This window comes from Echiichthys vipera (genome assembly GCF_963691815.1).
Source record: "Echiichthys vipera genome assembly, chromosome: 16".
Taxonomy (NCBI): domain Eukaryota; kingdom Metazoa; phylum Chordata; class Actinopteri; order Perciformes; family Trachinidae; genus Echiichthys; species Echiichthys vipera.
In genome coordinates this window covers 1042611-1069340 of record NC_139841.1, presented here as the reverse complement: position 1 = coordinate 1069340, position 26730 = coordinate 1042611, and the positions used below count along the sequence as shown (strand labels likewise).

The window sequence follows — 26730 nt, the reverse complement described above, 5'->3', positions numbered from 1 at the left end:
TATTGACATTAAGGATCCACCAAGGATTATATTTTAAGTTTGTCCAAGTCTGTATGCATGTATCATTCAATCATATCGTATATTATAATTGATGATCTTATTTTAACATATTATCAAAATATATTTAGACTACTATAAAAGAATGATTATTTTAACATACGAAAATGTTATGCTTTAATGTTATTGTGTCACTGACAGGATTATTTACTAAGGGAACGTTCGCATTATGTGTTAATTAATTGTGTGTACTCACTGTTAAATTCCTACACTTGGCCTGATTTGTATATTTATGTGAAAACTGATCTCTTGTCTTTAGAGACAAAGGAAAGAGGGTGTTTCCCGACTTTAGGTGGGAAAATAAATGTGTCTCATTATCCAGGCCCCACCTTCAAAGTGGACTTAAAGATAGCAGATCCAAGCCTCCAAGTCTCCTCAGATTTCTAGAAGATTTCAGAAGATGATTTCCTCAGACTTCTTACTTCTCTTTTTGTCTTTATTTTTTCTAAGTAACTTTCTCCCTGACTTTGTTTCAACAAAGTTCAGTGTTTTATTTGATTAATAACATTTTATTTATCAGTGAAATGTCATTTTAAGTTAGTGCTTGTGTTTTTGAGGACAAGCTTATTTTAATTCCGGCCAGAGAAATTAAGCTTTAGTCAACAGCACAAAGTTACCCTTTAAAGTTTACATAAAAGTCCAGTATTCACCAGGTGCTTGAAAGTGACCAACTGACTGTCTCATCCGGCTAACTCTAAAGCTGTCGAAGCTGAAGAATCCAGAAAGACTCTTTTGGCTTAAAGCTTAAGATGTAGGGTTCACAACGAAAGTGACCCATGACACCGAATATCAGTTGCCACAGTGAAGTGTCCCCTACTGCATGCAGCCCTGTTGTACAGCCTGTCCACTCCTTGGCCTCTGACTACCAGTCCTGCACCTTGGGAGAGACCTGGGATACTGCACGTCTGGAGACTGCTCTGGAGCTGTGAAACACACCTACTTCCTCTGGACCTCCCTCTACACGGCTGAGTTTGCTGAGATGACGTTGTTGGTACTTTAATGAGCGGATATGTTGACCACTGGCTATTTGATATAAAAAATTTACCTTCCACAAAGGTAGGATTAGTAATTGCATTTACATATCATAGCTTTAACCATGCCCATTTGCTTTTTGTGTTATTCTCATGTGTGCCATTTCATGTTATAATCTATCATGTATAATATGTATATAAATATATTCAATTTTTTTGGTCGCAGCCTGGAGCTCTGCCTTGGATTCGGTTGGCGACTCAGTTGTTGTTAGTCAGGTTTCTCCACAGTGTAAACAAGGATCTGCTCCATGCTAATGTATCCAGCCACATTCCTGTTTACCTTCTGTGTTTCTGCTGACTTGGCTCCATATTATCATTGCTGATTAAATAGAATTGGTATAACAGCTGCCAGTTTCTGTCTCGTTGCTGGTAGACTTTTCAGACATGCTATTGTTGTGATAGCAATTTGCAATATTCACAAGCCTTGCTTTCTTGTTATTATAAACCTGTTGTTTTAAACCTGTCTGCTGAATCATTACTCTCCTTTGCTCTTTAAACATGTTTGACGCAATTGAACTGAGAAAATCCAAATGGATTGGCTAAGTTAAACATGGGCTGAGAAAGCCCTGAACAAAGTTCACCCCTGCGCGAACAACTGGATGGAGCCTGTGCGTCTGTCCACGTCTACTGCACGTGGAAGCTGTGTATTCATAGGCCTGCTAAACTTCAAGAAATTGTGAGACTCTGAAACCAGCCTGGTGGATGACTCTGACCCTACTCAGCTGAGTAGCATAGTATTGCATGACCCTGTCTGTTTTATTGTCAGCCCATTTGTTGGCCTGTATAATTGTTGACTGAACCTGTTCTTTATTAAATCACTTAAAAACTCAGTCGACTTATACCTTTATTTCTTACCAGGGAAGTGTTAAATTTCCACCACAATTGTGTCTTCCTGTTAAATTAAGGCCCTGGCCACACGAGAACGCGTCTTCCTATAAACGCACATTTTAATACCAGTTATATATATATAATAAAGTTGCCAAGAAAGTTGCAAAAAGTAGCGAGACAGTGCCTGCCTGGGAGTGCTTTGGGACGAGGAAGGGCTCACAGCAGCACCCGCTTCTCGTTGAGATCAGTTACTACTGAGTGATTCGTGCATCAGAGTCCAAAACACCACAAAAGTCTCCACTAACACCAGAAACACTCAACAGATTTCTCTCTAGGATGGATAAGGATTGGGGAAGTCGCCAGATTTGGGGACAAACTCTCCTGTGTTTGTATTATGATTCTACACAACAGCGGAGCTCAGTCTCTTCTTCTCCGTCTTGGTGTATTTCTGTGGGAGTTGTGCCACACCCAGGCCCGACATGTGTATTACAGTGTTTTCAGCCAGTTTCACTGGTTTCGTGTGGACGCAGATATTTCTTGAGCCGAGTCCGTGTGAACGGAAAACTTTTGAAGAACGGAGGGGGAAAAAAAGTTTGCTTTCGATCGTGTGGCTTGGGGCTAAAAGACCTCTTAGGTGTCACTGTTTTCGCATTCTCTGGCACTGCCTCAGGTGGCAGCTTGTAGCCGCAGCTCCCATCATTTTTTTTTTAACTTTGTTATTTGTTACCCCCAAAGCAATTTTAGTCAAAAGCAACTGGACTTGGTTATTTGTCTAGGAAAACGTTTCACCTCTCATCCAAGAGGCTTCCTCAGTTTATGTACGTAACTGACCAGGCTGGGACTGGTCCAACTAACTGATGTGGAGATCCGATGATGTCACTGGAACCCTTTGTGCTCCAAGTGCCAACGACCGTCGTTAGAGTGACAGTGGACATTGTTGTCATCAAAGGAGTGGGATTTCTCCTTCAGATGTAGGTGGACAGCAGAGTCCAGGCCTGAGAAGTTAGCTCTCCTGTGTTGGGCCATGCTTTTATGTAGTGGTTGTTTTGTTTCAAAAATGTAGAGATCTTTGCGTTCCTTGTGGCATTGGACAGCATAAACCAGAATGCTTTTGTGGGTGTGTGGTGTTCTGTTCTTGGGATGTACTAGTCTCTGTCTGAGTGTGTTACTGGGTTTGAAATACACAGGGATGCAGTGTTTGTTGAAGATCCTCCTGAGTTTCTCTGATACCCCAGCCACATACGGAATGACTACTATAACTACTCAGTCCCTCTAACACTTACGAAACTCTGAAAACGAGACCCTTCCAGCGGTTACAAAAAGAAGGTTATAGAGTGTCTACAGCAACTACAAAAAGAAGGAGTCATTGACAAATCACAATATTACATGCTCTATTCCCAGGACTCAACCCCCTGCTTATATGGACCCTAAAATCCATAAAGAAGGGGCCCCGCTCAGGCCCATTGTCAGTGACCCTGTCACTTACAACATTGCCGAGCACATAGCCAATATCCTGGCACCACTCGTGGGCAGCACCCCACACCACATCCAAAACTCCATAGACTTTTTGAATAAAGTCTGATGAAACCATGGTATCCTACGACATGACTTCCTTGTTCACCTGTATTCCAACCATGGAGGCTTTGGCCATAGTAAGAGAGCAGCTCACACAGGACAACTCCTTACACAACCGAACACATCTGAAACCAGACCACATTTGCCATCTTCTGGATTTGTGCCTGAATACCACATATTTCCAGTTCAATGTCACTTTTTACAGACAAAAACATGGCTGTGCCATGGGTTCACCAGTATCCCCTATTGTGGCAAATATATACATGGAGGAGGTAGAGGACAAGGCTTTGAACTCCTTCAAAGGAATAACGCAGAGCCATTGGTTCAGATATGTGGACGACACATGGGTTAAAATCAAATCCATCAGTTAATTGGACCAGTCCCAGCCTGGTCAAATGCGTACATGAACTTGTAGGTGCAACAGGCACCCCAAAGATGATGGTTCATTTCTTGATTAACTCAAACTTTCAGTTCAAAGAAGGTAAGCCTGCTGAAACAAAGGCCTCAGCGACCTTCCCCAGGTTTCACAGGTCACACCCAGGTGTGAATTATTCAAGGGACCCCCAAACTGTTCATTGGCTGACCTGACCTCTGGTGATGACATCACCAGTGTCTATAAAACTGTAGAACACCCACATCCTCACTCTCTCTCTCCCGGATCTCTCTCTTCGAACCTACCAACTCAACTCGACGCACACTGCGGATCCAGGAGACCAGCTGTCCGCTGTCCCCTCGGCCCTGAACCTGGCTTATGGCGTAGGATCACCAGCAAAGGTTAACCAACCGGTTACCAACTCAACTGAGCAGAACAAAGACCGATCTGAGTCCTCTTTTGCCTAAGAGCAACAACCAAGACAAGAATCTTTCTGCAACCAGCTTCCTTTCTTCAACCAGCCACTGGCATCAAGCAACGCAACTTATCTCCCATCTCATGGACTGGTAACTAATCACCAACTGGGCATTACTACATGTTATAAGACTGAATGAACGGCTAGATAGAACTGTAAATTTGTCATAACCTTAATAAGAACTGAGATTTTCAGCCTGCGTGTAACTTAAATGTTCACACCTTCTCTGCAGGGGTCCAATCCTCTTTGTTTCTCACACACACACACACACACACACACACACACACACACACACACACACACACACACACACACACACACACACACACACACACTTGCTGTTAGCTTTAGTTAGTTTATTGTGTGTTTTGTTTGTGCGTTTATTAATTTGTTAAAAAATGTTTGTTTACCATATGTCTGTTTATTTAATATTACACAAAGATGAATGAGCAAGCCTCTACTAAGAAAAGAACTCTTAAATCCTTCAACTAATTAAACTATTACATTTATCGGTGTTCAACCCTTAATTAGTAGTTTAATATATTAAATGAGACTTTTATATTAGTTGTCACTCCGTCTATGACGGTGGTACCCCGAGGAACTCTGGTTTAACTAGAGTATTTTTATTATTATCTTTGATAATTATTGGTGATATTCCATATTTACTTGATTAACGCTAAATTGATTGAGAATACTCAATCTCATAATCTGAACGTGAGTCAAGGCCCTACATTTAATTGGTTCTCCGTGTGATGTTTTAATAAATTAAAGTTGTTAATTTTTAGTAATTTTTCTTTATTCACTTTCTTTATTAACTATTTCATTTGATAGTCACACTATTGATCCAATTGAACCTAAAGTACCTACAAACTGATGAAGCCTCTTGGATGAGAGGTGAAACATCTTCCTAGACAAATAACCAAGTCCAGTTGCTTTTGACTGAAATGGAGATAACGATGACCTGGAAAAATAAGAACATTAACAGGCTTTGTTATTTGTTGGTTTTAATTTTTTCGTTTGTTTTGTCAAATGAATCACATTCCGTGCATAAACGTTGAGACAATGGCTGGCCTAGGTTTTGTTACTGTTCTCCGCGTTCTTCTGTTACTTTTTTTACTTTTTGTAACAAAGAACCTTGCTGGTAGTTGTGGGGGCAGTTTATATGCGTGAACAGCTGATTACGCTGTGTAAGCCTGTGCTCTGCCCAGAGACAGACCTGTGGTCCCGCAGGAGTTACGGAGGAGACGGCGGGCTGGAACAAAACGGAGGGAGAAAAGAAGACATAAGCCAGCGCTCCCAGCGATTACAATGGGAAACGTAAGGTCTTTGGGTAATAAGATGGACGAACTTTCATCGCAAAACTGCAGACTGAACATCCAGATGCATTCATGGTTCTTACAGGTGATTTTAATCATGCCTCATTAAACAACACCTTAAATAATTTCCATCAGTACGTTGACTGCCCCACCAGAGACAGTAAAACATTGGATTTATTATATGCTAATGCAGATGGACACATATGACGCCACAGCCCTTCCCCCCCTTGGCAGGTAAGACCACAACCTGGTCATGATGACAAACAAAATAAAATTCTATTTACCGTATTTTCACGACCATAAGGCGCACCGTACTAAAAGCAGCAGTCTCAGTTATGTGTGCCATTACTGTATTTAACACACACATAAGGCGCACCGGATTATAGGGCGCGGGTTTTATATACCGGTACATATCCTCTACTACGTTTAAATACCTCTACTGCGTATTTAAAAATAGAGCGGGAGCAAAACTGAGTATGTTTGTGCTTTATTCATGTATTTATTACAAAGTATTAATCAAACCCATCGAAGTCATCATCCTCTGTTTCTGAATTAAACAGCTGCGCTAAATCAGACATGCCAGTTTCCCCTTCTTCGCTGTCAGAGTCACTTTCCGTGCCGTGCGGCTCCTCGGAAATGATGCCGGCTTTGCGAAAGCTCGAACAACAGTGCCTGCAGACACGTTAGCCCAAGCATCTACAATCCATCCGCAAACTGTGGCGTAATTTGCCCTGCGCTGCCTTCCACTTTCCGTGAAACTGTGGTCTCCGTCGGTCATCCATCGCTCCCACGCCGCTCGCAGCCTTACTTTGAACGGCATGTTCACACCGATGTCGAGCTGTTGAAGTTCCTTTGTCAGACCTCCCGGAATAAGAGCAAGCACAGCGTTCATTTGTTTCACCTTGTTTTTCACATCGGCTGTGAGATGGGCACGCATGGAGTCACAGATTAACAGCGATGGTGATGCGTGGAAAAAAACACCTGGTCTCCTTACATACACCTCCCTCAGCCACTCTTTCATCATCTCCTCATCCATCCAGCCCTTTTCATTTGCCTTAATAACGACACCAGCTGGAAAAGTCTCTTTAGGCAAAGTCTTTCTCTTAAAAATCACCATAGGCGGCAGTTTCTGTCCATTTGCGTGGCAGCCAAGCACAACAGTAAACGACGCCTTTTCATACCCTGTTGTGAGTATCGCTACCGTGCTGGTCCCCTTCTTCTCCACCGTGTGATTCACCGGGATGTCGAAAGTGAGCGGCACCTCGTCCATGTTGGTGATGTGGCTTGGCTGGATGCGTTTGTCGCCGATGTGTTTGCTGCAGTAGGAGTGGAAGCTCGCAAGCTTTTCATTATAATCCGCCGGACGTTGCTGCGCTACTGTAGTCCTGGTCCGGATGGAAAAATGGCACCGTTTCATAAAACGAAAGCACCACGACGGACCTCCTTGAAAATGTTAAATTTTCATTTCTTCCGCTAGCGTTACTGCTTTTAGTCGAACAGTGACCGTCGAAACGCTCGCCCCACTCGTTCTTTGCTCGATGATCCACCGCTCGAGTCTTTCCTCCAACTCGGGCCACCTCGCCTTATGTCCGCGGAAACTCAGCTGCGTCTTCTTCACCTGTAGGAGTTCGTTTTCCATCTTCCTCCTTCCTTGCGAACCATCGATTCATTAAGCTTGAATTCTCTCGCGGCTGCTCGATTTCCATGTTCCTCTGCGTAGCTGATAGCCTTCAGTTTAAACTGTGCTTCATAGGCGTGTCTCTTTGCCATTTTCAGGGTTGTTAAGACAACAATGTTCTGCATAAAGCACATACCTGTTCTTTTATACACAATCCACGCCCACACTTCCCCCTTTAACGTTCTCATGGTGGTCTCAACAACGTCCGCAGTAACAACGCACATAGGGCGCACCGCACTATAGGGCGCGCCGCACATTTTGAGGAAAAAAAAAGACGTTTATATATTATAGTTGCGAAAATACGGTATATAAAATTAAAATGTACTTGATTTTCAGAAGAGTAGACATATTGCCGCCATTAATGTTATTGATTCCACCTGTGCTTTTTCTGATAAGACAAGTGAAAATCTCTGCCCTGAAAAAAAAAGTAACCAAGGTCACAGTTCGAGTTCTAACAATATCTACTGCTGCAGGGTGCACTGTACATAGGAACATATTCATCTTACCTGTATGTAGGAGGAAGGGGGTTCTCATATTCATCCAACAGCGTGGCTCCTGCAGCGGTGGCCCAGCGGCAGTGTTGAGCCAGCAAAGAGTTTCTGGCTGTGGTTGGGCTGTCTGTGGCTGCTCCGTCTGCATTTTTCAGTGGGGAGAACTCATCCTCCCTCACAACTTCAAATGTAACAAAGCTCCTTCCAAAGACAGACAGTACATAGTTTAATAAGCTGTAGAGGCAATGTGATATGACTTTGTCATTTTATGTAGAGTAAAACAACAGATGTCAACTGGAGACACAATATAATCATCAACAATACCGTGAGAATGGAAAGACATCAAAAACAAATTTCTCCATCTTTATGCCATTGGGTTTGGTGGGTTTAACTTGATTGCCACATGTGTCCACAAAGGGCACTTTCTTCAATGCGACATGTTGTTTCAGCTGGCCTTCAAATGTCCTGTAAGATGGAATAGAAAATCAAAAGCCTTTTTAAAGGACATAACACCATGCAGGGTTTATCCTCTGGGGGACCCTCCCTTCCTGCACTGACCCTGCCTTCCGCATATGGTCAGATAAGGGCCTCAAATTAAGATTGCTGAACTGAGCCCAGTCCCCACTGTATCAACTAAAAATGCATGGGAAAAGTATTTGGGGAGTACACATACTGAAGTCCATTGAACATTCTAAAACTGGTCCATTCATCATCGAATTTGTGCCAGGCACAGCCTATTACAGTGAAAGGTGCTTCATAGAGCACATTTCACAAATGCCAAAGTGGCTAAGATATACCCTAGTCACAGTGACACTTGTAACCGTTGCAAGCAGTCCCCAGCTGACCACGCACACGTTCTGGACGTGCCCGAAGCTTGCTGAATTTTGGTCTGATATATTCCAAACCCTCAAACAGGCTCTTAACGCAAATTTGGAACCCAATCCCCTGACTGCTCTTTCGGCTCCCTCTGTCTAAAAAATCTGCCCATCACTAGACAACGTGTCGTGGCCTTTACCACCCTGCTCGCCAGACATAATATTCTCCTTAAATGGAAACATGTTTCTCCACCAACTCATAATAGTTGGATACGTGAAATTTTACAATGTCTTGTTTCTTTTTGTTTTCTTCTTTCTTGAATTACTGTATTTATTGTGGCTATTAGTTTTTGTTTTGTATTTTGCTTTTTTTTTTTACTGTACCTATCTACTTATGTCATATGTTGTTTGGTTGGTTGGTTGGTTATTGTGACCGTGTCCGACAGCATTTTTGGGAGGGATGGATGGATTTGTGTTGGTTTTTTTTTCTCCCTCTGTTCTTTTTCACTTTAAAGCAGACACACTGTACGTCTGTAATGCTTTTTCTTGTGTAAAAAAGAAGAATAATCTGCTGGGGAATATATATGGCCACAAAAAATGGTTGTCAGTCTGGTCAGTTGTAGAAGTCAGAGAGACTAACATAACCCTGGTTTTACACCATAGGTTATTACAAACCTTCTGTATGGAAATAAATAAATGACAAAATTAAGAAGTAGGCCTGTCTGTCTTTTAATTTTCTTGACAACTTTTACCCCGATCAACTTCACACTTGGCGGGTGTATTGCTGAGAACCCAAAGAAGTGCAAAGTTGATCTACTGGACATGTATATAATAGTATAATAATATAGTATGTATATAATAGAGGGGGACCCCTATTAACTATTAAACCATTGATTCTGGAAAGAGAACACTCTACAGTACATTCAAGAACAGATGAAGAACCAGAGAGACTGGAGTTGTTACATTAAAGCAAACATTTCAAGCATCAGCTATGTAAATTTTGGAATTAACACTTTTGATCCTGGAAATAGCCTGTCTCAAATAGCTAGTTGTTGAGCAAATTAGTTGTATACTCTTTGCAAGCAATGCAACTATGTAATGGCAGGACTGTGAATTGCTCAGGACTCAAGGAAGAGCAGTGCAGAGTATACAGTTGTTTGGATGACTAGTTCTCCAGAAAGCTGCAAGCAAGTCATTAAGATAAAGGTCAGTTGGCAATAAACATAGCACACTTTATGATATTCACAGGCCAAATGGGTAACAACTGGTTCACAAACAAAGAAGGAACTGCCCCATCCTATTACTATAGTCCACTTTATCATGCATCATGCCATTCAGTCCGCTCACTAACTTTTTCCTTGCTGCCATTTTCTGGGGCTGTCCATGACCACCATGTGATCATGATTGGTCACATCAGCTGATCTCATCTATCTAATAGCACAGCGGTCATCAGCTCCTTAGCAGAATCATCAACCACCACCACTAACAATGTCTTGACTCCATGGAGGAATTTAAGGATTACAAATCTACCTGTAGAGTCTAAGTGCCAATACTTAATTATCACATATCATCTGTTATAATAAACAATTGTGTTTACTTCATTCACTTGTCTCTCCTGAATGAAATCAAGGAGCACGTTGTCGAGCATAAGTATTGTGTGTTTATACACTGTAGTAGGATACATTCATGCTTCCAAGTGTCCCGCTGCAGAGCATCAGGCTTGGACCCATCTCCAGTGCCAGGACCCATTGTGGAAAATCGTCGCTAGAGGTTTTTTGATCAAAACATGACGCCATCATGAAGTACTACATGTGGGATCACTGGAGTTGTAGTCTTCATTGCTGATGAAAATCTCCGGCAATCATGTTTATGGACGAGCTAATACTAAAGTTTTATTTACATTATTTTTTGTAATCCTCTCCGGGAACCATCACCTTATCGTGGTGGAGAGGTTTGTGAACCTGAGGGATGTGTTGTCTGGAGCCTAGTGCTCCTGGTAGGGTCTCCCATGGTAGAGTGGTCTCAGGCGAGGGGCGTGACTAAGAATGGTTCACAAAGACTCAATCGACAAACGAGAAAGAGGAAGAGAGACCCTGCCCCCCTCTTGAGCCAAGCCCAGACGGAGGGCTCGCGGGCGAGCGCCTGGTGGCCGGGTTTGCCACGGAGCCAGGCACAGCCCAAAAAAGTGACGTGGCACCTTCCTCCTCTCCATCCTGTGGGCCCACCACTCGCAGGAGGAACCACTTTGGTTGGGTGCGCTGGCTCTGGGGACGTGGAATGTCACCTCTCTGTCGGGGAAGGAGCCGGAGCTTGTGCCGGAGGTGGAGTGCTACCAGTTAGATCTGGTGGAGCTTACCTCCACACACAGTCTCGGTTCTGTAACCGTACTACTGGATAGTGGTTGGACCAAGGATCCTGGAGGGGGCCTGGGAGTATGCTCATCCAGTCTACATGTGTTTTGTGGATCTGGAGAAGGCATATGACCGGGTCCCTTTGAGAGATACTGTGGGAGGTGCTGCGGGAGTATGGGGTAAGGGGGTCACTTCTGTGGGCCATCCAATCTCTGTACACCTAAAGCGAGAGCTGTGTCTGGATCCTTGGCAGTAAGTCGGATACGTTCCCGGTGGGGGTTGGCCTCCGCCAGGGGTGTGCTTTGTCAACAATCCTGTTCGTGATTTTTATGGACAGGATATCGAGGTGTAGTCGTGGTGGGGAGGGGTTGCAGTTCGGTGGGCTGAGGATCTCGTCTCTGCATTTTGCAGATGATGTGGTCCTGATGACATCGTCGGTCAGTGACCTTCAGCACTCACTGGATCGGTTCGCAGCCGAGTGTGAAACGGCTGGGATGAGGATCAGCACCTCTAAATCTGAGGCCATGGCTCTCAGCAGGAAACCGGTGGCTTGCTGACTCCAGGTAGGGAATGAGTCCTTACCCCAAGTGAAGGAGTTCAAGTACCTCGGGATCATGTTCACGAGTGAGGGGACGATGGAGCGTGAGTTTGGCCGGAGAATCGGAGCAGCGGGGGCGGTGTTGCAGTCGCTCTACCACACCGTTGGGACGTAAAGAGAGCTGAGCCAGAAGGCAAAGCTCTCGATCTACCGGTCAATCTTCATTCCTACCCTTAACTATGTTCATGAAAGCTGGGTCATGACCAAAAGAACGAGGTCGCGGGTACAAGCGGCCGAAATGTTTTTTTTCAGGAGGGTGGCTGGAGTCTCACTTAGAGATAGGGTGAGAAGTTCAGCCATCCGTGAGGAACTCGGAGTAGAGCCGTTGCTCCTTTGCGTTGAAAGGAGCCAGTTGAGGTGGTTCGGGATCTAGTAAGGATGCCCCCTGGGCGCCTCCCTAGGGAGGTGTTCCAGGCACGTCCAGCTGGGAGGAGGCCTCGGGGAAGACCCAGGACTAGGTGGAGAGATTATATCTCCACGCTGGCCTGGGAACGCTTTGGGATCCCCCAGTTAGAGCTGGTTAATGTGGCCCGGTAAAGGGAAGTTTGGGGTCCCCTGCTAAAGCTGTTGCCCCCGCGACCCGACCCCGGATAAGCGGATGAAGATAAGATGAGATGTTTGCAAACATTTTTTTGTTTTGTTTATATTTTAACATTAACTACCTGCCACCGTCGTGAAAGTGACTGCATCTACTGTTAGTAATGGGTGTGTGTGCCAATGTGTTCAATCTCTGTGTATGAATCTTTATCCTTATAGAAATGGCATTTTATTTTTTTTGAAAATTTGCTAATAAAGAAGTTCATGTTTAAGTAAATGGGATATTCTTCTTTTTTTTAAACTGTGGTATCGAATTGGCAACGAGAATTGTGTAATTTTACTGGTATTGGCACCGACTACTGAATTTTTGGCCTCATGACATCTCTACATTGTAACACAATCTGATACAAGACCCTGTTGCACTATGCAACACAATAACACACAAGTGCAATGACCATACATACACAATAGTCATGTCAAGTAATCACACACAGAGCAAGATGATAAAAGAGCTTGAAGACTCTGACACTAGTAACAGCTACATGGTTTTATAAGGAAGGGCAAAAGTGTATTTTTAAATAGATGAAATTAAGTAATAGTTCTTATGGCACTAGGCAGTGTTCCATTCAAAAGGAGACGAGTGTTCCATTCAAAAGGAGCTTTAAATTTAAACGCATGTCTCCCAATTTCTTTGTTGATTCTTGGAATGAAAAAGAAGGGTTGCTGAATATGTCTTAGTGAGTATGAGGGTGTGTATGGTTATAGGTATTGTTTTAAATAAGAATGGGTAGTTGAGATGGAAACATTTGAAGATGAACTGGAACCAGTGGAAGCATCTTTGAGCATGGGGGATAACAGGTTTAGTGTTTGGTGCATAAAACAGTGGTGAGTTAGATATGGACACCTTAAAATAAATCTGCAGAGACAATAACAATGAGGTTTTAAAGATGTTAATCAAATGTATTCTGATATAGAATGTCAGCATAATCCAGTATTGGTAGTAATAGTTGTGAAACAATTATTTTCCTCATCTGAAAGGTTAAACAATTTCTATGACGATAAGGAATAGCTAGATTACAGCTGAGTTTTTTATAAATCATAAATCAATAATGCGGCTTAAATGAAAGAGTTTGATCGAGCCAAACACCAAGGTATTTAAGGGTCAATACTTGTTCTAGAGGTAATCCTTCATTAAATTATATAGTCAGATCAACAGAATTACCAAGGCCTTGTCTGGTACCAAATAACATACTGCATGATTTCTTTACATTCAAAACGAGTTTGTTACATAATAGCAATTTCTGAACAGAGGTAAGGTCCGATTGAAGGGATCCTTCGATTTCTGACTTATTAGTACTAGATGTAGTATATAGTACTGCATCATCAGCATATAGTTGCGTTTGACAGAACAGATATTAAGGAGGTCGTTTATGTAAATAGAGAAAAGGAGTGGTCCCAAAGACGAACCTTGCGGGACCCCTTTCTCAACAATTAAGGAGTTAGATTGACTTCCATTAAAGTTTACGCACTGGCGTCTGTTATGAAGGTATGGCCAATAGAGAGAATAGGTAGACCAATAAAGTAAAGTTTATCAAGCACTAGGTAGTGGTCAACATCAAAGGCCTTGGTTAGGTCAAGAAAGATGGCACCAGTGAGTTTACCACCCTCAGAAGCAGTGAACACATCGCTGGGGAGATTTAACAGAGCTGTAGTTGTGGAGTGAGTAGGTCTGAACCCAGACTGGCATTGAGGTAGAATGTCAAAGGTTTAAACATAATGTGATTGCTGGTTGAACACTACTTTCTCGAAAATTTTAGCCACCCAGTAGATAATTGAGACGGGGCGGTAATGTATGGTATGTGGGTCACCTCCCTTATGCAGTGGTGTAACATTGGCACTCTCCCATGCGGAGGGGAGGGAACAAGATGAGAAAGACAGATTAAACGTCAAGTGGGTACATTCGAATATTGGCTCCTAGCTTAATGAATTTGGTGTCAACACCAGCTGGTCCAGAGTCCCAATCATCCTTTAGCTTGTTAATATTGTTATTTTTTGAAAAGAAAGAGCTTCTACATGTAGAGGTAGCTGGAAAGTCACATATAATAGATGGGTCAAATACAGTAGCGCTACATACAGTGGAGAAGTGCTGGTTGAATGCATTAGATATAACAGCAGCGTCCTGAATGATGTCATTATTGACCGGAATCTGAGTGCTGATATTTTGATTGGATTTATTAAGAACGTTATTTAATCTTACCCAGACTTTATACTGCTCATTGAAAAGGCTTATCAAATCAGCACTAATCCATGGTAAATGTTTTCCCTTCTCTTTTATTTTCCTCAAGGGGGAATGATTGTCAATAACCTGTCCCAGTTAATTGCACTCAGGTCATTAATATAGTTGTAATAGTTAAATTTCCTACACTGTCTAACACAAAAATGTTTTGGAGGGACACAAGAAGGTCCGGATGGGTGACAAGATAGGTTGGTCGATTAACTGGGTCAGGTTTATACTTTTAAGCAAGTTTTTAATCGTTGGAAGAAGAACGATCAAGACAGTTTTTATTGAAGTCACCAAGAAGCACTAATTCACATGGGTGTTCAATACATGTGGAAATTAGGGACTGAGTTGAGTCAGGATGAACGGGGGGAGGTTGATAGATAGTGTGAATAATTATGTTTAATCTCATGAAGTTTTAACCTAATGAAAAGGGTTTCAAAGAGAAATTAGGTTATTTGAGGGATGACAGGTTAAGATATAAACCGAGATGACACATAACAGGCCACACCTCAGGCTCTTGTAGACCTATCTGCTCTGTATAATGTAACATTATTAATATAAATATCATTATCATGAATTTCATTATGTAACCATGTTTCTGAAAATGTTATTATATCAGGTTTATTCTGTGCAATCAAGACTCTAATTAAGTCTATCTTTGGGAGAAGACTCCTAATGTTTACATGGATAATTTTTAGGCCTTTAGCTGTATCAATTGTGGATCAATTGGGTGTAGATAAGGTTAAGGGAATGGGGCAGAGAAATAGCATGAGGACGGGGACGAGAGAGCCACATACATAGATTGACACCATGGACATAAAAAACACAAACAGAAGACAGCACAGAGAAAGCACACAAGATTGGGCTGTGCCATTAAGAGAGCGATATAAAAAAAAGAAAAAGAAAACGACCATAAACAGCATAGCTCATATTTATACAAATGGATCAAAGTTTGGGGTCCTGAACGATTAACGTTAATGGGGCATTATGAGGCCCAAAATACCAACTCATATTATCGCATGTGATTAGTAAAAATAAAAGAGAGAGAAAAAAAAAATCTAGATTAAACTTCATATGCCTTTTAATTGGTAACTTGTCAACTCTAATCATCTAAGTCCCATACACAATAATCACCTTTTTCCCCCAACCAGGTTAGACTATTTTCTGGCAGAGATGAGACATTCATAATTTTAATGATATGAACATACCTTGTTTTGGAATTTTTGACGACTTATTGCACAAATCGTGCAATGCCGTGCCTTCCTCGGTCTAGCTTATTTTGATATTTCCAAGTCTGCGACTTCCTTCAACATCATGATCCCAACTTTCCATATATAGCATCACCTTCTGGTTTAGATGACCTGTTAAAATCCACAATTAAGACTAACAGACTTATCTCAAGAATTAGTGATTGTATAACCTCTTTAAACACACTACACTGGCAAAGATTAGAGCAGATTGGGTGGATGAGCTGGGGGAAGACTTGGAAGAGGATATATGGGAGAGCGCTCTAAGGGCGTGATCACACTGTCCTCCCGGACCACGACCCGGACTTTAGGGTACTTGTCCCCCCTCCCTCTCCCCCCGCGCCCCAGCCCCGTTTGTACTCACACTACCTGGGCCTCGGCCAATGCTTCTTGCTGTCCATACGCCATCACGCCGTAACACGTCACACGCATTGATCGTGTGTGTGTGGCTTTGTTTACAAATCTTTCCATAGACCTCAGAGTTTTTGTGCGTCTTGTCGACTGTTTTTGAATATTTTCATCCGACCAAATCTGCAGTAAACACTCCACCTCCGCACCACACCAACGTGAACCTTTCACCACCATTGTTGTTGTTGTTAAATGTCCGCGCATGGTCCGTCCTTCTATTTACATGTCCGAACAGGCGGACATAACGCTACTGCCGTAGGGCTCGTGCTCGTGCTCGTGCTCGTGCTCGTACACGTGCGCACGCTCGTTCTCGTACATGTGCAAACGGCTCCGCTAAAGCCCACCTATTTCAAGCGGGCCGTGGAGGGCCAGCTGGCCGCAGTTGAGCGCGGAGCGGGTGCGCTCACACTACTTAAAGGTACTAGACTTTAGCTGAAAAACCGGTTTTGGCCGCGGCCAAAAGGACAGTGTGATCACGCTGTAAGAGTAAAAGACAGTACCTCCTGTGCCAAATTAAGCATCCTACAATTCAAGATCCTACATCGTTATTATATAAAATTAAAAAAACATGAAAGCATGGTGGAACTAGCAAGCTAACAAGCTAGCCATTCATTTCCAGTCCTTCCGTCAACTCTTATTTTGGGAAAAGTCCACTAGCATTGGGGAGAAACAGAGGGATGTGGGTGTGCTAGCTAGATGCTAACAATTGCCATTAGATGAGTCGACTACCCATACAGCTACTGTAGCTAAGTGGCGAATTCTGTTATCCCCGGTCAAATCAATTATTGTTGTAATGTTATGGTGTATCACATCCATGCTACTGTATAGTAAGGTGTTCAGGATTTCTGAGACAAAATCTAGAGACATTTTTGGTACAGAGATGTAGCTTTTTGTCTTTGACAAACTAAAATGGGGACACTGCCCTTAACATTCATAAAGAAGTTTTCTCTCCCCTTTATTTCTCCTACCTTGCAAATAAATTGATTAACAATGATTTGTTCCCCCTCTGATTCAAGTAGCTGAGACCACGAACATCATAAAATCAGGTGTGATCAACAGGTATCAGCCAGACACTTCACCCACATTAAGGCCTCCTCCTTACACCATATGATTTTTTACAATTTTTGGGAAGAGTTTGAAATGGAAAATGAAACAGTTCATGTTGAAAGACAACTTGTGGTATGGTTTTAGAAAATATATTATTTTAAGGTCATCATCATATAATATTTAGCCTACCCAGGGGCGGCGTAATGGGGGGAAAGGTTAGGACAATTCTAAGGGCCTGTGACTGAAAGGGGCCCTAAAATATTAAAACATGAGGAAATTTTATTGAATTAACCTGTCATCGTTAATTAATAATTTCCATTAATAAAACCTTTTATGTAGAGTGAAATAAATAAAAGTAATGGTTCATTTTACTGTTTTCTGAATTTCAAACCTCTTAACACCACCCCTGTATTTAGAAGTAAGGGTTTGGTCCTCTTCTCTACCTAACGCGACCCACAAAACCGTTTGCATGAGCGCGAGAGACAGTAGGAAGAAAGCGTGGACAGGGATGTTATCATGGATATAAGAGTTTTTTTCAAAAAGAAAAGGCATTGAAATGAGGCATAGGTGAGGTGAGACACGAGTCTTTTCTCGTGGCTCAGGATGTGTTAAGCACCTGCTAATAAAACCTCCTATCCCGCTGTTAAGGCGTGAAGTAGCACCCTTTCAAAATATGATTTCCGGGTCCAAGCCGGTCCAAGCCTCGTATTTCTACTACGTAGCAGTGTTGTGTTCCTCGTTTGAACAGATCGGAGTTTTTAAAAAAACAATGTAATTATCATTTTACCTCTTTATTGATGAAATAGATGACGAAAGAGTTGATCGTAATTGTTCACATGTTCTGCCGTTGTTGTCTGTTTTGTTTCAACAAAGCATTTGGACCTGGAAATCATATTTTGAAAGGGTGTTATGTCTTACTTAACAGTCAGTCAGGGCAGTGCAAATTCACATTAAGAGCATGTAACTGGCTAAAAGTGAGTTGACCTCTCTAGGAAAACATTTCACCTCTCATCCAAGAGGCTTCATCAGTTCATGAACACAAGTGGTCCAACTATCTGATGTGGAGATCCAGGTAGTTAACCTCTCACAAGGCCGATGATGTCACTGGAACCCTTTGTGCTCCAAGTGCCAACGGCCGTCGCTGCCGTGACAGTCGTGGGTGGAAAGTTGGTTTCGACTTCAATAGTGCTCTATTGAGTCTTAACGACAGTCGTTGGAGTCACAGGAGGCCATTTGTGAACAGTTGTTCTTTGAGGTTAGATTAGGAGATTCAACAATCTACCTCCACAACAGTTAGCTGGACCAATCGGCGCCTGGTCAGATGCTGTGCGTACACAACTGATGAAGCCTCTTGGATGAGAGGTGAAACGTCTTCCTAGACAAATAACCAAGTCCAATTGCTTTTGTCTGAAATTGCTTTGGGGACAACATTTCAATCAAAACATAGAATTGGGCACTCATTTTGATTCATAATTGATTCATTTTTAACAAATTTGAATCGAAAAAATATAATACACAGGTCACTTTAGATGGTATTTGTATTTCATTCTATTTAAAATTAATATAAATATGGTTATTTTTTACAATAACTTCTAGTTCATGTGACTATGTCAAAATTATCTAGAAAAGTCAAAAAAGAGAAACCTCCATGCCACCATGCCTTACAACTTTTCTGGGGGAAACCCTGCATTATGACTTCTTTCTGGATCACACAAATTTCACTTTTTTACTGTTCTAAACTTATTTTTATGTTGCAATAATTATGCTTTAGAGCTGCTGAGTTTCTGACATCCTTTCAATATCCTGTACATGGCATTGTATCATTTTTGTGATATCTCAAAAATAAAGCTTCATTACGAAACAGAAAATGTCTTATGTTGCAGTTTCTGTTTGCTACCCGTAGAAAAGGTTTACTTGAAACTCTCACCTTGTCTTGGGCAATTTTTACTCTTGAACCCTAGAGTAATTTAGCGAACACAGTGTGACGAAAAGGTACTAATCATGAATGAATCACAAAAATGGGTTGGTTGGGTTCTGGACGTCCCATTAGGTTGGTGTGGCTGGTGCCTGGTTGGGGGGCCCAGTGTGACATGTTTTCATGGGGCCCAAAATCCCTGGCGAGGCTCCTGAGCCAACCCATTTTAACAGAAAACTTTTTAAACCTTTGGTACATCCGGCTGCTATTGGAATATTATTCTACAGATTGTTTAGCTTTAAGCATTTGAACCATTCTAGCACGACTGGAGGAAGAAGTCTTGTCAGAGCCGATACAACTTAGCTCAAGATTATACACAATGAAGAGGTGTGTCCGTCACACGCAGTAACACACAGTGACTGATTTGGAAATAGTACCAGGTTAGACTAGCCTACTGTTTACTGAAAAAAAAGGAGTCAGATTAGAGTAGCGTTACTAAGTAGGCTAACGTGTTTGTGGCGTCGCTGGTCATCACTTACATTGACAGGCTGGCACAAGGTTATGGTGAAAAGTTTAGAATACGTTTCTGTTGGTTTTATTTAATGACAAGTTACAAACTACCTCTAAGGAGCTAGAGTGACACCAATATTGTCGTAATAATAAAACTGTGCCATAGAGTAGTACTAAACAGTTGTTAGTTGCATCCCTGCTAATAATGTTAACAATAGCTGTGTCTGACAGACAAAGAGATCTGTTTTATCACACGCATTATAGATAATAAATACACATATACAGGTATATCAAAGGTTAAATAACATATGACATAGATGATAAACCTGTAACACTTACGAGAACACCTTTGGTTCACCTATCCAATCAGTGTACTATAACTGGCTAAATGGATGCATTAATTCCATGAAAGAGTCGCGTACTTGTAGCTGCCTCTTGCAAAGGGAAAATAATATTCTACCGCGCAGCTATTCCACCAATCAAAATAGCAGAAAAATGGGCATTCTAGATAAGCCTGTGAATGTTCGGCATTCTAGATGGGCATTCTGCCCTGAGCTCTGGGCTGGCGGCACTTGTTCTAGGTGGATTTAGCCTGTGCGAGTAGCAGGGTGCGCAACTATAAGTGTCGTTTGGTCAACATTTTAGTTTTTTCCTGTTTTTCTATATTCCATTTTCAGATCTTTTAGTCTTCTTAGTTAGACATTCCCGGGGACAGCACTAGCCAGGGACAGGCCACTAAAACCCTACTGTATAGCCTAAGCAGGCTTATCACAAGCTAAGCAGCACAACCTCCACCAGTAACACCAAGGTAAACGATACAACCTTAATATTAACTATAACTTATAAAGTTAGGTAACATAATGTTAAGCAGCACATAAGGTATTTAGTTGAGTTTTGTTGACAATTATACTGTAGTGTTTTTCACTCAGTTTGATTTCACTTACTGTGACTCCTGTACTTTGCTGTCAGAGAGACCCTACCTACACATGTTTGACTGTAAAGGCTCTTACTCTGCTACATCCTGCAAGAAAGCCCTGGTAAAGAAGTGATTGCAAATGTTTCCAGCACTGTACACCAACTCCCCTCCAGGTCCTCGAAGCTCCAATATTTCTGATTGGATCTCGCTGTACTCCACCACCTGGGAGACGCCTTGCACCCTGCAAACCACGCCCACTGGCTCAGCAGGATGTGCCTTCTCCACCACCTGACATATTACAGAGATGAAAGCCAGAATCACAATTTGGACTTTTTCTAATCCTAGATTTTTATTCCATATCATTTGACCCTTTGATTTTTACAAAAACAATTACATTTTTTGTTTGATTACATTATAGTAATACATTAGGAAAATAAATAAGCTTTTATTAAGCCTTTTTCATTACATTTATTTCACTGACTATCAATAGCTATAATACAAATTTAATTAATTATCATACAATCTACTACTCAAACAGGTGAGACAAATTAGCAAATTATATTAACCTATTACACATAAACTAATACCTTCTCCTTTCTCTTTATAAACTAGGATGCTGCAGGTAATTGACTTGACTTGGCTTGACTTTACTAAGGACTCAGCTCAACTTTATATATCTTGTGGCTTGACCAAGAAAAAATGACTTGGGACTCACTTGAAACTTTCACCAAATGATTTGGGACTCATTTGAGACTTGAACCATAAGGCTTGAGTCACATGTATGATCTATAGTAGATGACTGACACGTCACCAGTTTGGAGAAGCAGACAGGAGTACTGGCACAGAAGCCACTGAGGATGGGGGCAGCAACTGCAGCAAAACATACTTTAGTCACCTTAAAAAAGGCCACCTAAAAATCTTTATCAGTTTAATTGTACTCTATATTTAGAATACATTCACAGCTTTACCTTGCTGTCAGATGTCCCTCTCCTTTGGAACAATTTGGGGGATTGGGGAAACAGAAGGAATCAATTTCTTCAATAACTTAAAAGGGGGGAGATGTCATATATAGTTCTATAATAGAACTAATGTGGCCACAGCAACATTGACTCTCTAATCTGTAAAAACCTGAAAAAACCTAAGGCAGGTATTCCATATTTGGCTTGTAGCTGTGTAAATGAGGCAAAATTCCCCCCGTATACAAATAATTTATGTTACTAATACCTTTCTGTTTCCAAGCAGCAAAAGCAATATAATTTAGGCAAGGTATGAAGGCATGATTTTCACAGATTGGAGTATCAATATATACACTTGGGGCCTTGATATGAAGTGTTAAGGGCCAGATTTAGTGCGGATGCGCGAAAGTTGCATGCTGCCCATTACTGCTCCTGAGCAATGTACGGTCTCTCTACAACAAAATGGAAAAACTGACGGCGCTAACGTGGAGCCACCCGGAGTATGAAGTGCATTCTGATGTGTTTCACGGAGACATGGCTGGACATTACAGACCAGAAAGTCAAGGCTTCCACACCATTCGGGCTGACCGGGATTGAACCGATAGCGGTAAGCGTAAAGGAGGGGGGCTCGCCGTAGTAAACAGCAGATGGTGTAATACTGGTCATATCACAGTTAAAGAACAGCTCTGTAGCCCGGATGTTGAACTGCTGGCTGTTGGACGTCCATACCATCTGCCTAGAGAGATCCTGCATGTCATCACTGCTGTTTTGTACAACCCTCCCTCTGAAAACCCGACATCTGCCTGCAGCATCATACACACCACCATCTCCAGACTCCACACGCAACACCCCAGTGCCCTCAACATCATGTCGGGAGACTTTAACCACGTCACTTTGGATAGAGTTCTGTCGACCTTCCAACACTACGTGAGCTGTCCTACCGGAGAGGAGAGGACTCTGGACCTGATGTATGCTAACATCAAGAATGCATACATCTCCTCTTCTCTCCCCCCTGTGGGCAGGTCAGATCATAACCTGGTTCACCTCAAACCCTGCTATGTGCCTCTGATGATGAGGAAGCCTACGACCACAAGGACTGTGAGGAGGTGGTCCCAGGAGGCTTATTAGACACAGGGGCTGCTTTGAAGTGACTAACTGGCCTGCACTTTGAGCTGCATGGGGAGGACATCGATGGGCTCACTGAGTGCATCAATGTTTACGTGGACTGCAATGTCCTAGCTCGGACTGTAACCTGCTACGCCAACAACAAACCCTTGATCACCAAGGACATTAAGGTCATCCTGAATGAAAAGAAGAGAGCATTCCGAGCTGGCAACTGTGAAGAGGTGAGGAGAGTGCAGGGGGTACTGTAACTGAAAATCAGGGAGGCTAGAGAACAAACTCCAGCGAAACAACATGAGGGATGTGTGGAGTGGCATGAGAACCATCACCAGATTCCAGAAGACTGGTAGCACAGGGTTGGAGGACCGTGTGAACCAGGCCAATGAACTGAACTTATTTTTCAATAGGTTTGATACTGCGGCCCATCCCCCACATGACTCTGCTGATGCCGGCCCCTCAACTAATGCCACTTTACCTCTCCCTACTCCTCCTCCTTACAGACTATTTGTCTGCCCCTCACCACCTCATTTCACACCTAACTATTCCATCCCTCCCCCCTGCTCTACATCATGTCGTCCACAACCTGATGACCTCAGCCCCCCAATGGCAAAGCTGCAGGCCCCGATGGCTTAAAGCCTGTGCCCCCCAGCTGTGTGGACTACTGACTCAAGTGTTCAGCCTGAGCCGGCACCTCCAGAGGGTCCCTGTGCTGTGGGAGACGTCCTGCTCATGCCTGTGCCAAAGATGTCGCGTCCCAGTGGCCCTCAGAACTACAGACCGGTGGCACTGACGTCCCACATCATGAAGAACACGGAGAGACTCATCCTGGAGCAGCTTTCATGAAAGCATGGCTTTCAGCTGCATGTGCCGTCCACTCAGTTCTTTTTATTGACAATTTCAACTTTTTTGGGACCTCAGACACCTTTTTAAAGCAGATGGATTATACCTAAACAGGATGGGAATAAGGCTTTTTTTTTTTTTAGACTTAAATTTTTATTGAAATTTTTCATCTCCACATGTGGACAACAAGGTATACATATACAGTAGATCCATGAATTACATTCTGCGTGTGGAGCAGTTGGAAAAATCAGATACAACTGAGAAAAAAGAACACAAAAACAAAAAAAAGAAGTAAAACAGTCGTGGCTACATGTGTCCATTGTTAAATTACACTGTATACAGATCCAAGAGAAAAAATATGAATAAGACAGATTTCAGGTATTCCCAACTGTGTCCCATCGGGTCCACTTCTCCCATTTAGTCACAAAAACATTTTCCTTCATTCTAAGTCTATATGTCATTCTCTCCATGTTATGGACTTCTCTAATGATTTCTAGCCATTCATTCACAGCTGGTGGCTCGGTCTTATACCATCTTCTTGTTATTGTTTTTTTACATGTGACCAGTAATATTTTTATTAAATATCTGTCTTTGACCAGGACATATTGATTCAAGTTCCCAAGGTACATAACACCACATTCTTTAGGTATTTCATAACCCAGGATGTTCTTAATTATATTGTGTACGTTTTCCCAAAATGGATTAAGTTTCTGACATCCCCAGAAAATGTGTGTATGATTGGCTTCCCTTTCTCCACATAAACGCCAACATGAGTGCTGGGAGCCTGTTTGTTTACTTTTTAATTTGGGAGTGAAAAAACGGGTCAGGTTTTTCCACCCGAATTCCCGCCATATTCTCGAATTTGTGGTTGTGTGCTGTGCTTCACACATACTCTGCCACTCCTCTACAGTAATGTTAATCTTCAATTCCTTCTCCCACTTCTCCTTAATGTACAGAGTGGAGACATCTTCTGAGTCTCTTAAGTTTCGGTACAGTACTGAAACTGCTTTCAGTTTGGTTCCATTGTATGTCCTGATCATTACATCAAGTACACCATTTAGATTTTTCACAGTTTGTATTTCCTTTATAAAATAGTCCCGTAGCTGTAGAAATCTAAAATGATCTCTATTTTCAAGGCCATAGTCCGCTTTCAGCTCCTGGAAGCTCATTATGTGTCCATTCTTCATTAGTTTACACATTGCTGTGAGCCCTTTCCTACTCCAGTCCCTGAAGTTGTGGTCATTTACACCTGGCTTTAATCCGTCATCATAAGAAAACCAGCTTAACAATTTTATGTCCCTTTCTAATTTGTGTTGTCTGACAAAATCAAACCAAATAGACAGTGTGTGTAGAGTTATTGGGTCTATCCATTCTTGTAGTGACTTCATTAGTTTTAGATTGCCAACCAGGGCCTGGGTTGGTGTATCTTCCACCACCTTTTCAATATCTTTCCACTTTGCATTATAGTCCTTGTCACACCACATAATTATTGGTCTTAATTGTGCTGCACGGTAATAATCTTTTAATTTTGGGAGTCCCATACCTCCTTTTTCTTTTCCCAATTGCAGCGTAGAGTATTTTATCCGTGGTCTTTTACCATTCCATATGGATCTGGAGATCATTTTATCCCAGATTTTGAACTTTTCCTGTGGAATCTTGATGGGTAGAGAGAGAAAGTAGTAAAGTAGTCTAGGGAAAATATTTATTTGAATTACTTCAATTCTTGAGTTAAGATCTAATAGCAAGGTTGTCCACCTTTCTATGTCTCTACTTATCTGGAGATGGATCTGATCGTAATTTGCTTTGTATAGGTCAGAGAGTCGTTTTGTTAGAGTTACACCAAGATATTTTATAGTTTTTGCGTGCCATTTTAATTGGTAGGTTTTCTTGATTTCTAGGGATGGGGTATAATTAAAGGTCAGAATCTGCGTCTTATTTACATTTATTTTGTATCCTGAGTGGATCCCAAACTCATCTATAAGGTGCATTAATTGAATAAAGTTTGTGTTGGGGCGGTCCAAATATATTAAAATATCATCCGCAAATAGACTTATTGTATATTCCTGTCCTTTGATATTAATTCCTTTTACCTTCTCATTCTGTCTGATTGCCTGTGCTAACGGTTCAATATATAAAGCGAAAAGGAGCGAACTAGGCAACATCCTTGTCGGGTACCTCTTTCTAGTAATATTCTATCTGTTAGGTTGCCATTAACTTTTATCCTGGCTGTAGGGTTTTGGTAAATAGTTTTAACACAATTGACTGAATCTTTGTTAAATCCGAATCGTTCTAATACTAAATATAGGAAATTCCAATTAACGCTATCAAAAGCTTTTTCAGCGTCAAGACTTAATAGAATTGCGCTGTTCTTATTTGATTGTATTGTATTGATTATCTGAATTGTCCTCCTAATGCTATCTTGTGTTTGCCTCTTTCCAAGATGGTGGTAATTGGCCTTCCTTGAGGGTCCAGTTAAAAGAAGCTGTAAGGAGAGGTATCAGTTCCTGCTTAAAGGCTCTATACCACTCCGATGGGAAACCATCCCCTCCAGGGGTTTTGTTAGCTTTAAGTTTGGATATGGTCTTGGATATTTCATCAGGTGTTATAGGAGCTGTGAGTTTGTTATTCTGTAATTCCCCAATAGCTGGTAAGTCGAGTGAGTTGAGAAACTGCCTTTTCGCCTCCTCACTAGACGAGGGTGGTTGTGAATATAGTTTTTTGTAGTAATTTTTAAATATGTTTTCTATTTCCGCTACCTCATATTCTAATTTGTCTGATTGTGGGTCTCTGATTTTGGGTATTGTACTTTGGACCTGTTGTTTCCTAATACGCCTTGCAAGAATTCTAGTAGCTTTAGGGCCAGTTTCATAGTATTGCTGTTTCATAAATCTGAGTTTCTTTTCTATCTCATCTTTCAGAAGTTTGTCTATTTCCTCTTTAATAGTCTTCACTTCTTGTAGAAGTTGAGTTTTCTTCGTGTTTCGATATTTTGTTTCCAGATTTTTTAATTTATCAGTCAAGTTGAGATAGGCTGCTTGTTTTAGCTTCTTTTGCTGTGATGTTATAGCTATTAATTTTCCTCTAATTACTGCCTTTAGAGTGTCCCATAGGATAGTTGGTTTAATTTCTTCTGTATCATTATCTTCTATACAGCTCTTTATTTCTTTTTTAATTTGTTCAGTTATTACCTTACTGTTCATTATTCCCACGTTCATTCTCCATGTTGTGTTTTTATGTCTACTATCCAGAAGTACAGTTAAGTGAACTGCATTATGATCAGAAACATCCGCCACCCCAATTTTACACTCTTTCACCCTGTGCAGGTCCCAGCTATTCATAAATACATAGTCTATTCTGGAGTGA

At 41.8% G+C, this 26730-nt stretch overlaps 1 protein-coding gene across 1 annotated transcript in view; it reads right to left on the bottom strand.

The window, feature by feature from the left end:
• uap1l1 (UDP-N-acetylglucosamine pyrophosphorylase 1 like 1) overlaps positions 1 to 26730 on the bottom strand; it is an 80050-nt gene that overhangs the window by 19481 nt on the left and 33839 nt on the right. The window contains exons 5-7 of the mRNA XM_083929883.1: positions 20544 to 20737; positions 8149 to 8289; positions 7840 to 8025 (exon numbers count right to left, since the gene is read on the bottom strand). Coding sequence (XP_083786009.1) covers positions 7840 to 8025; positions 8149 to 8289; positions 20544 to 20737 — 521 coding nt within the window. The remainder of the gene's footprint in view (positions 1 to 7839; positions 8026 to 8148; positions 8290 to 20543; positions 20738 to 26730) is intronic.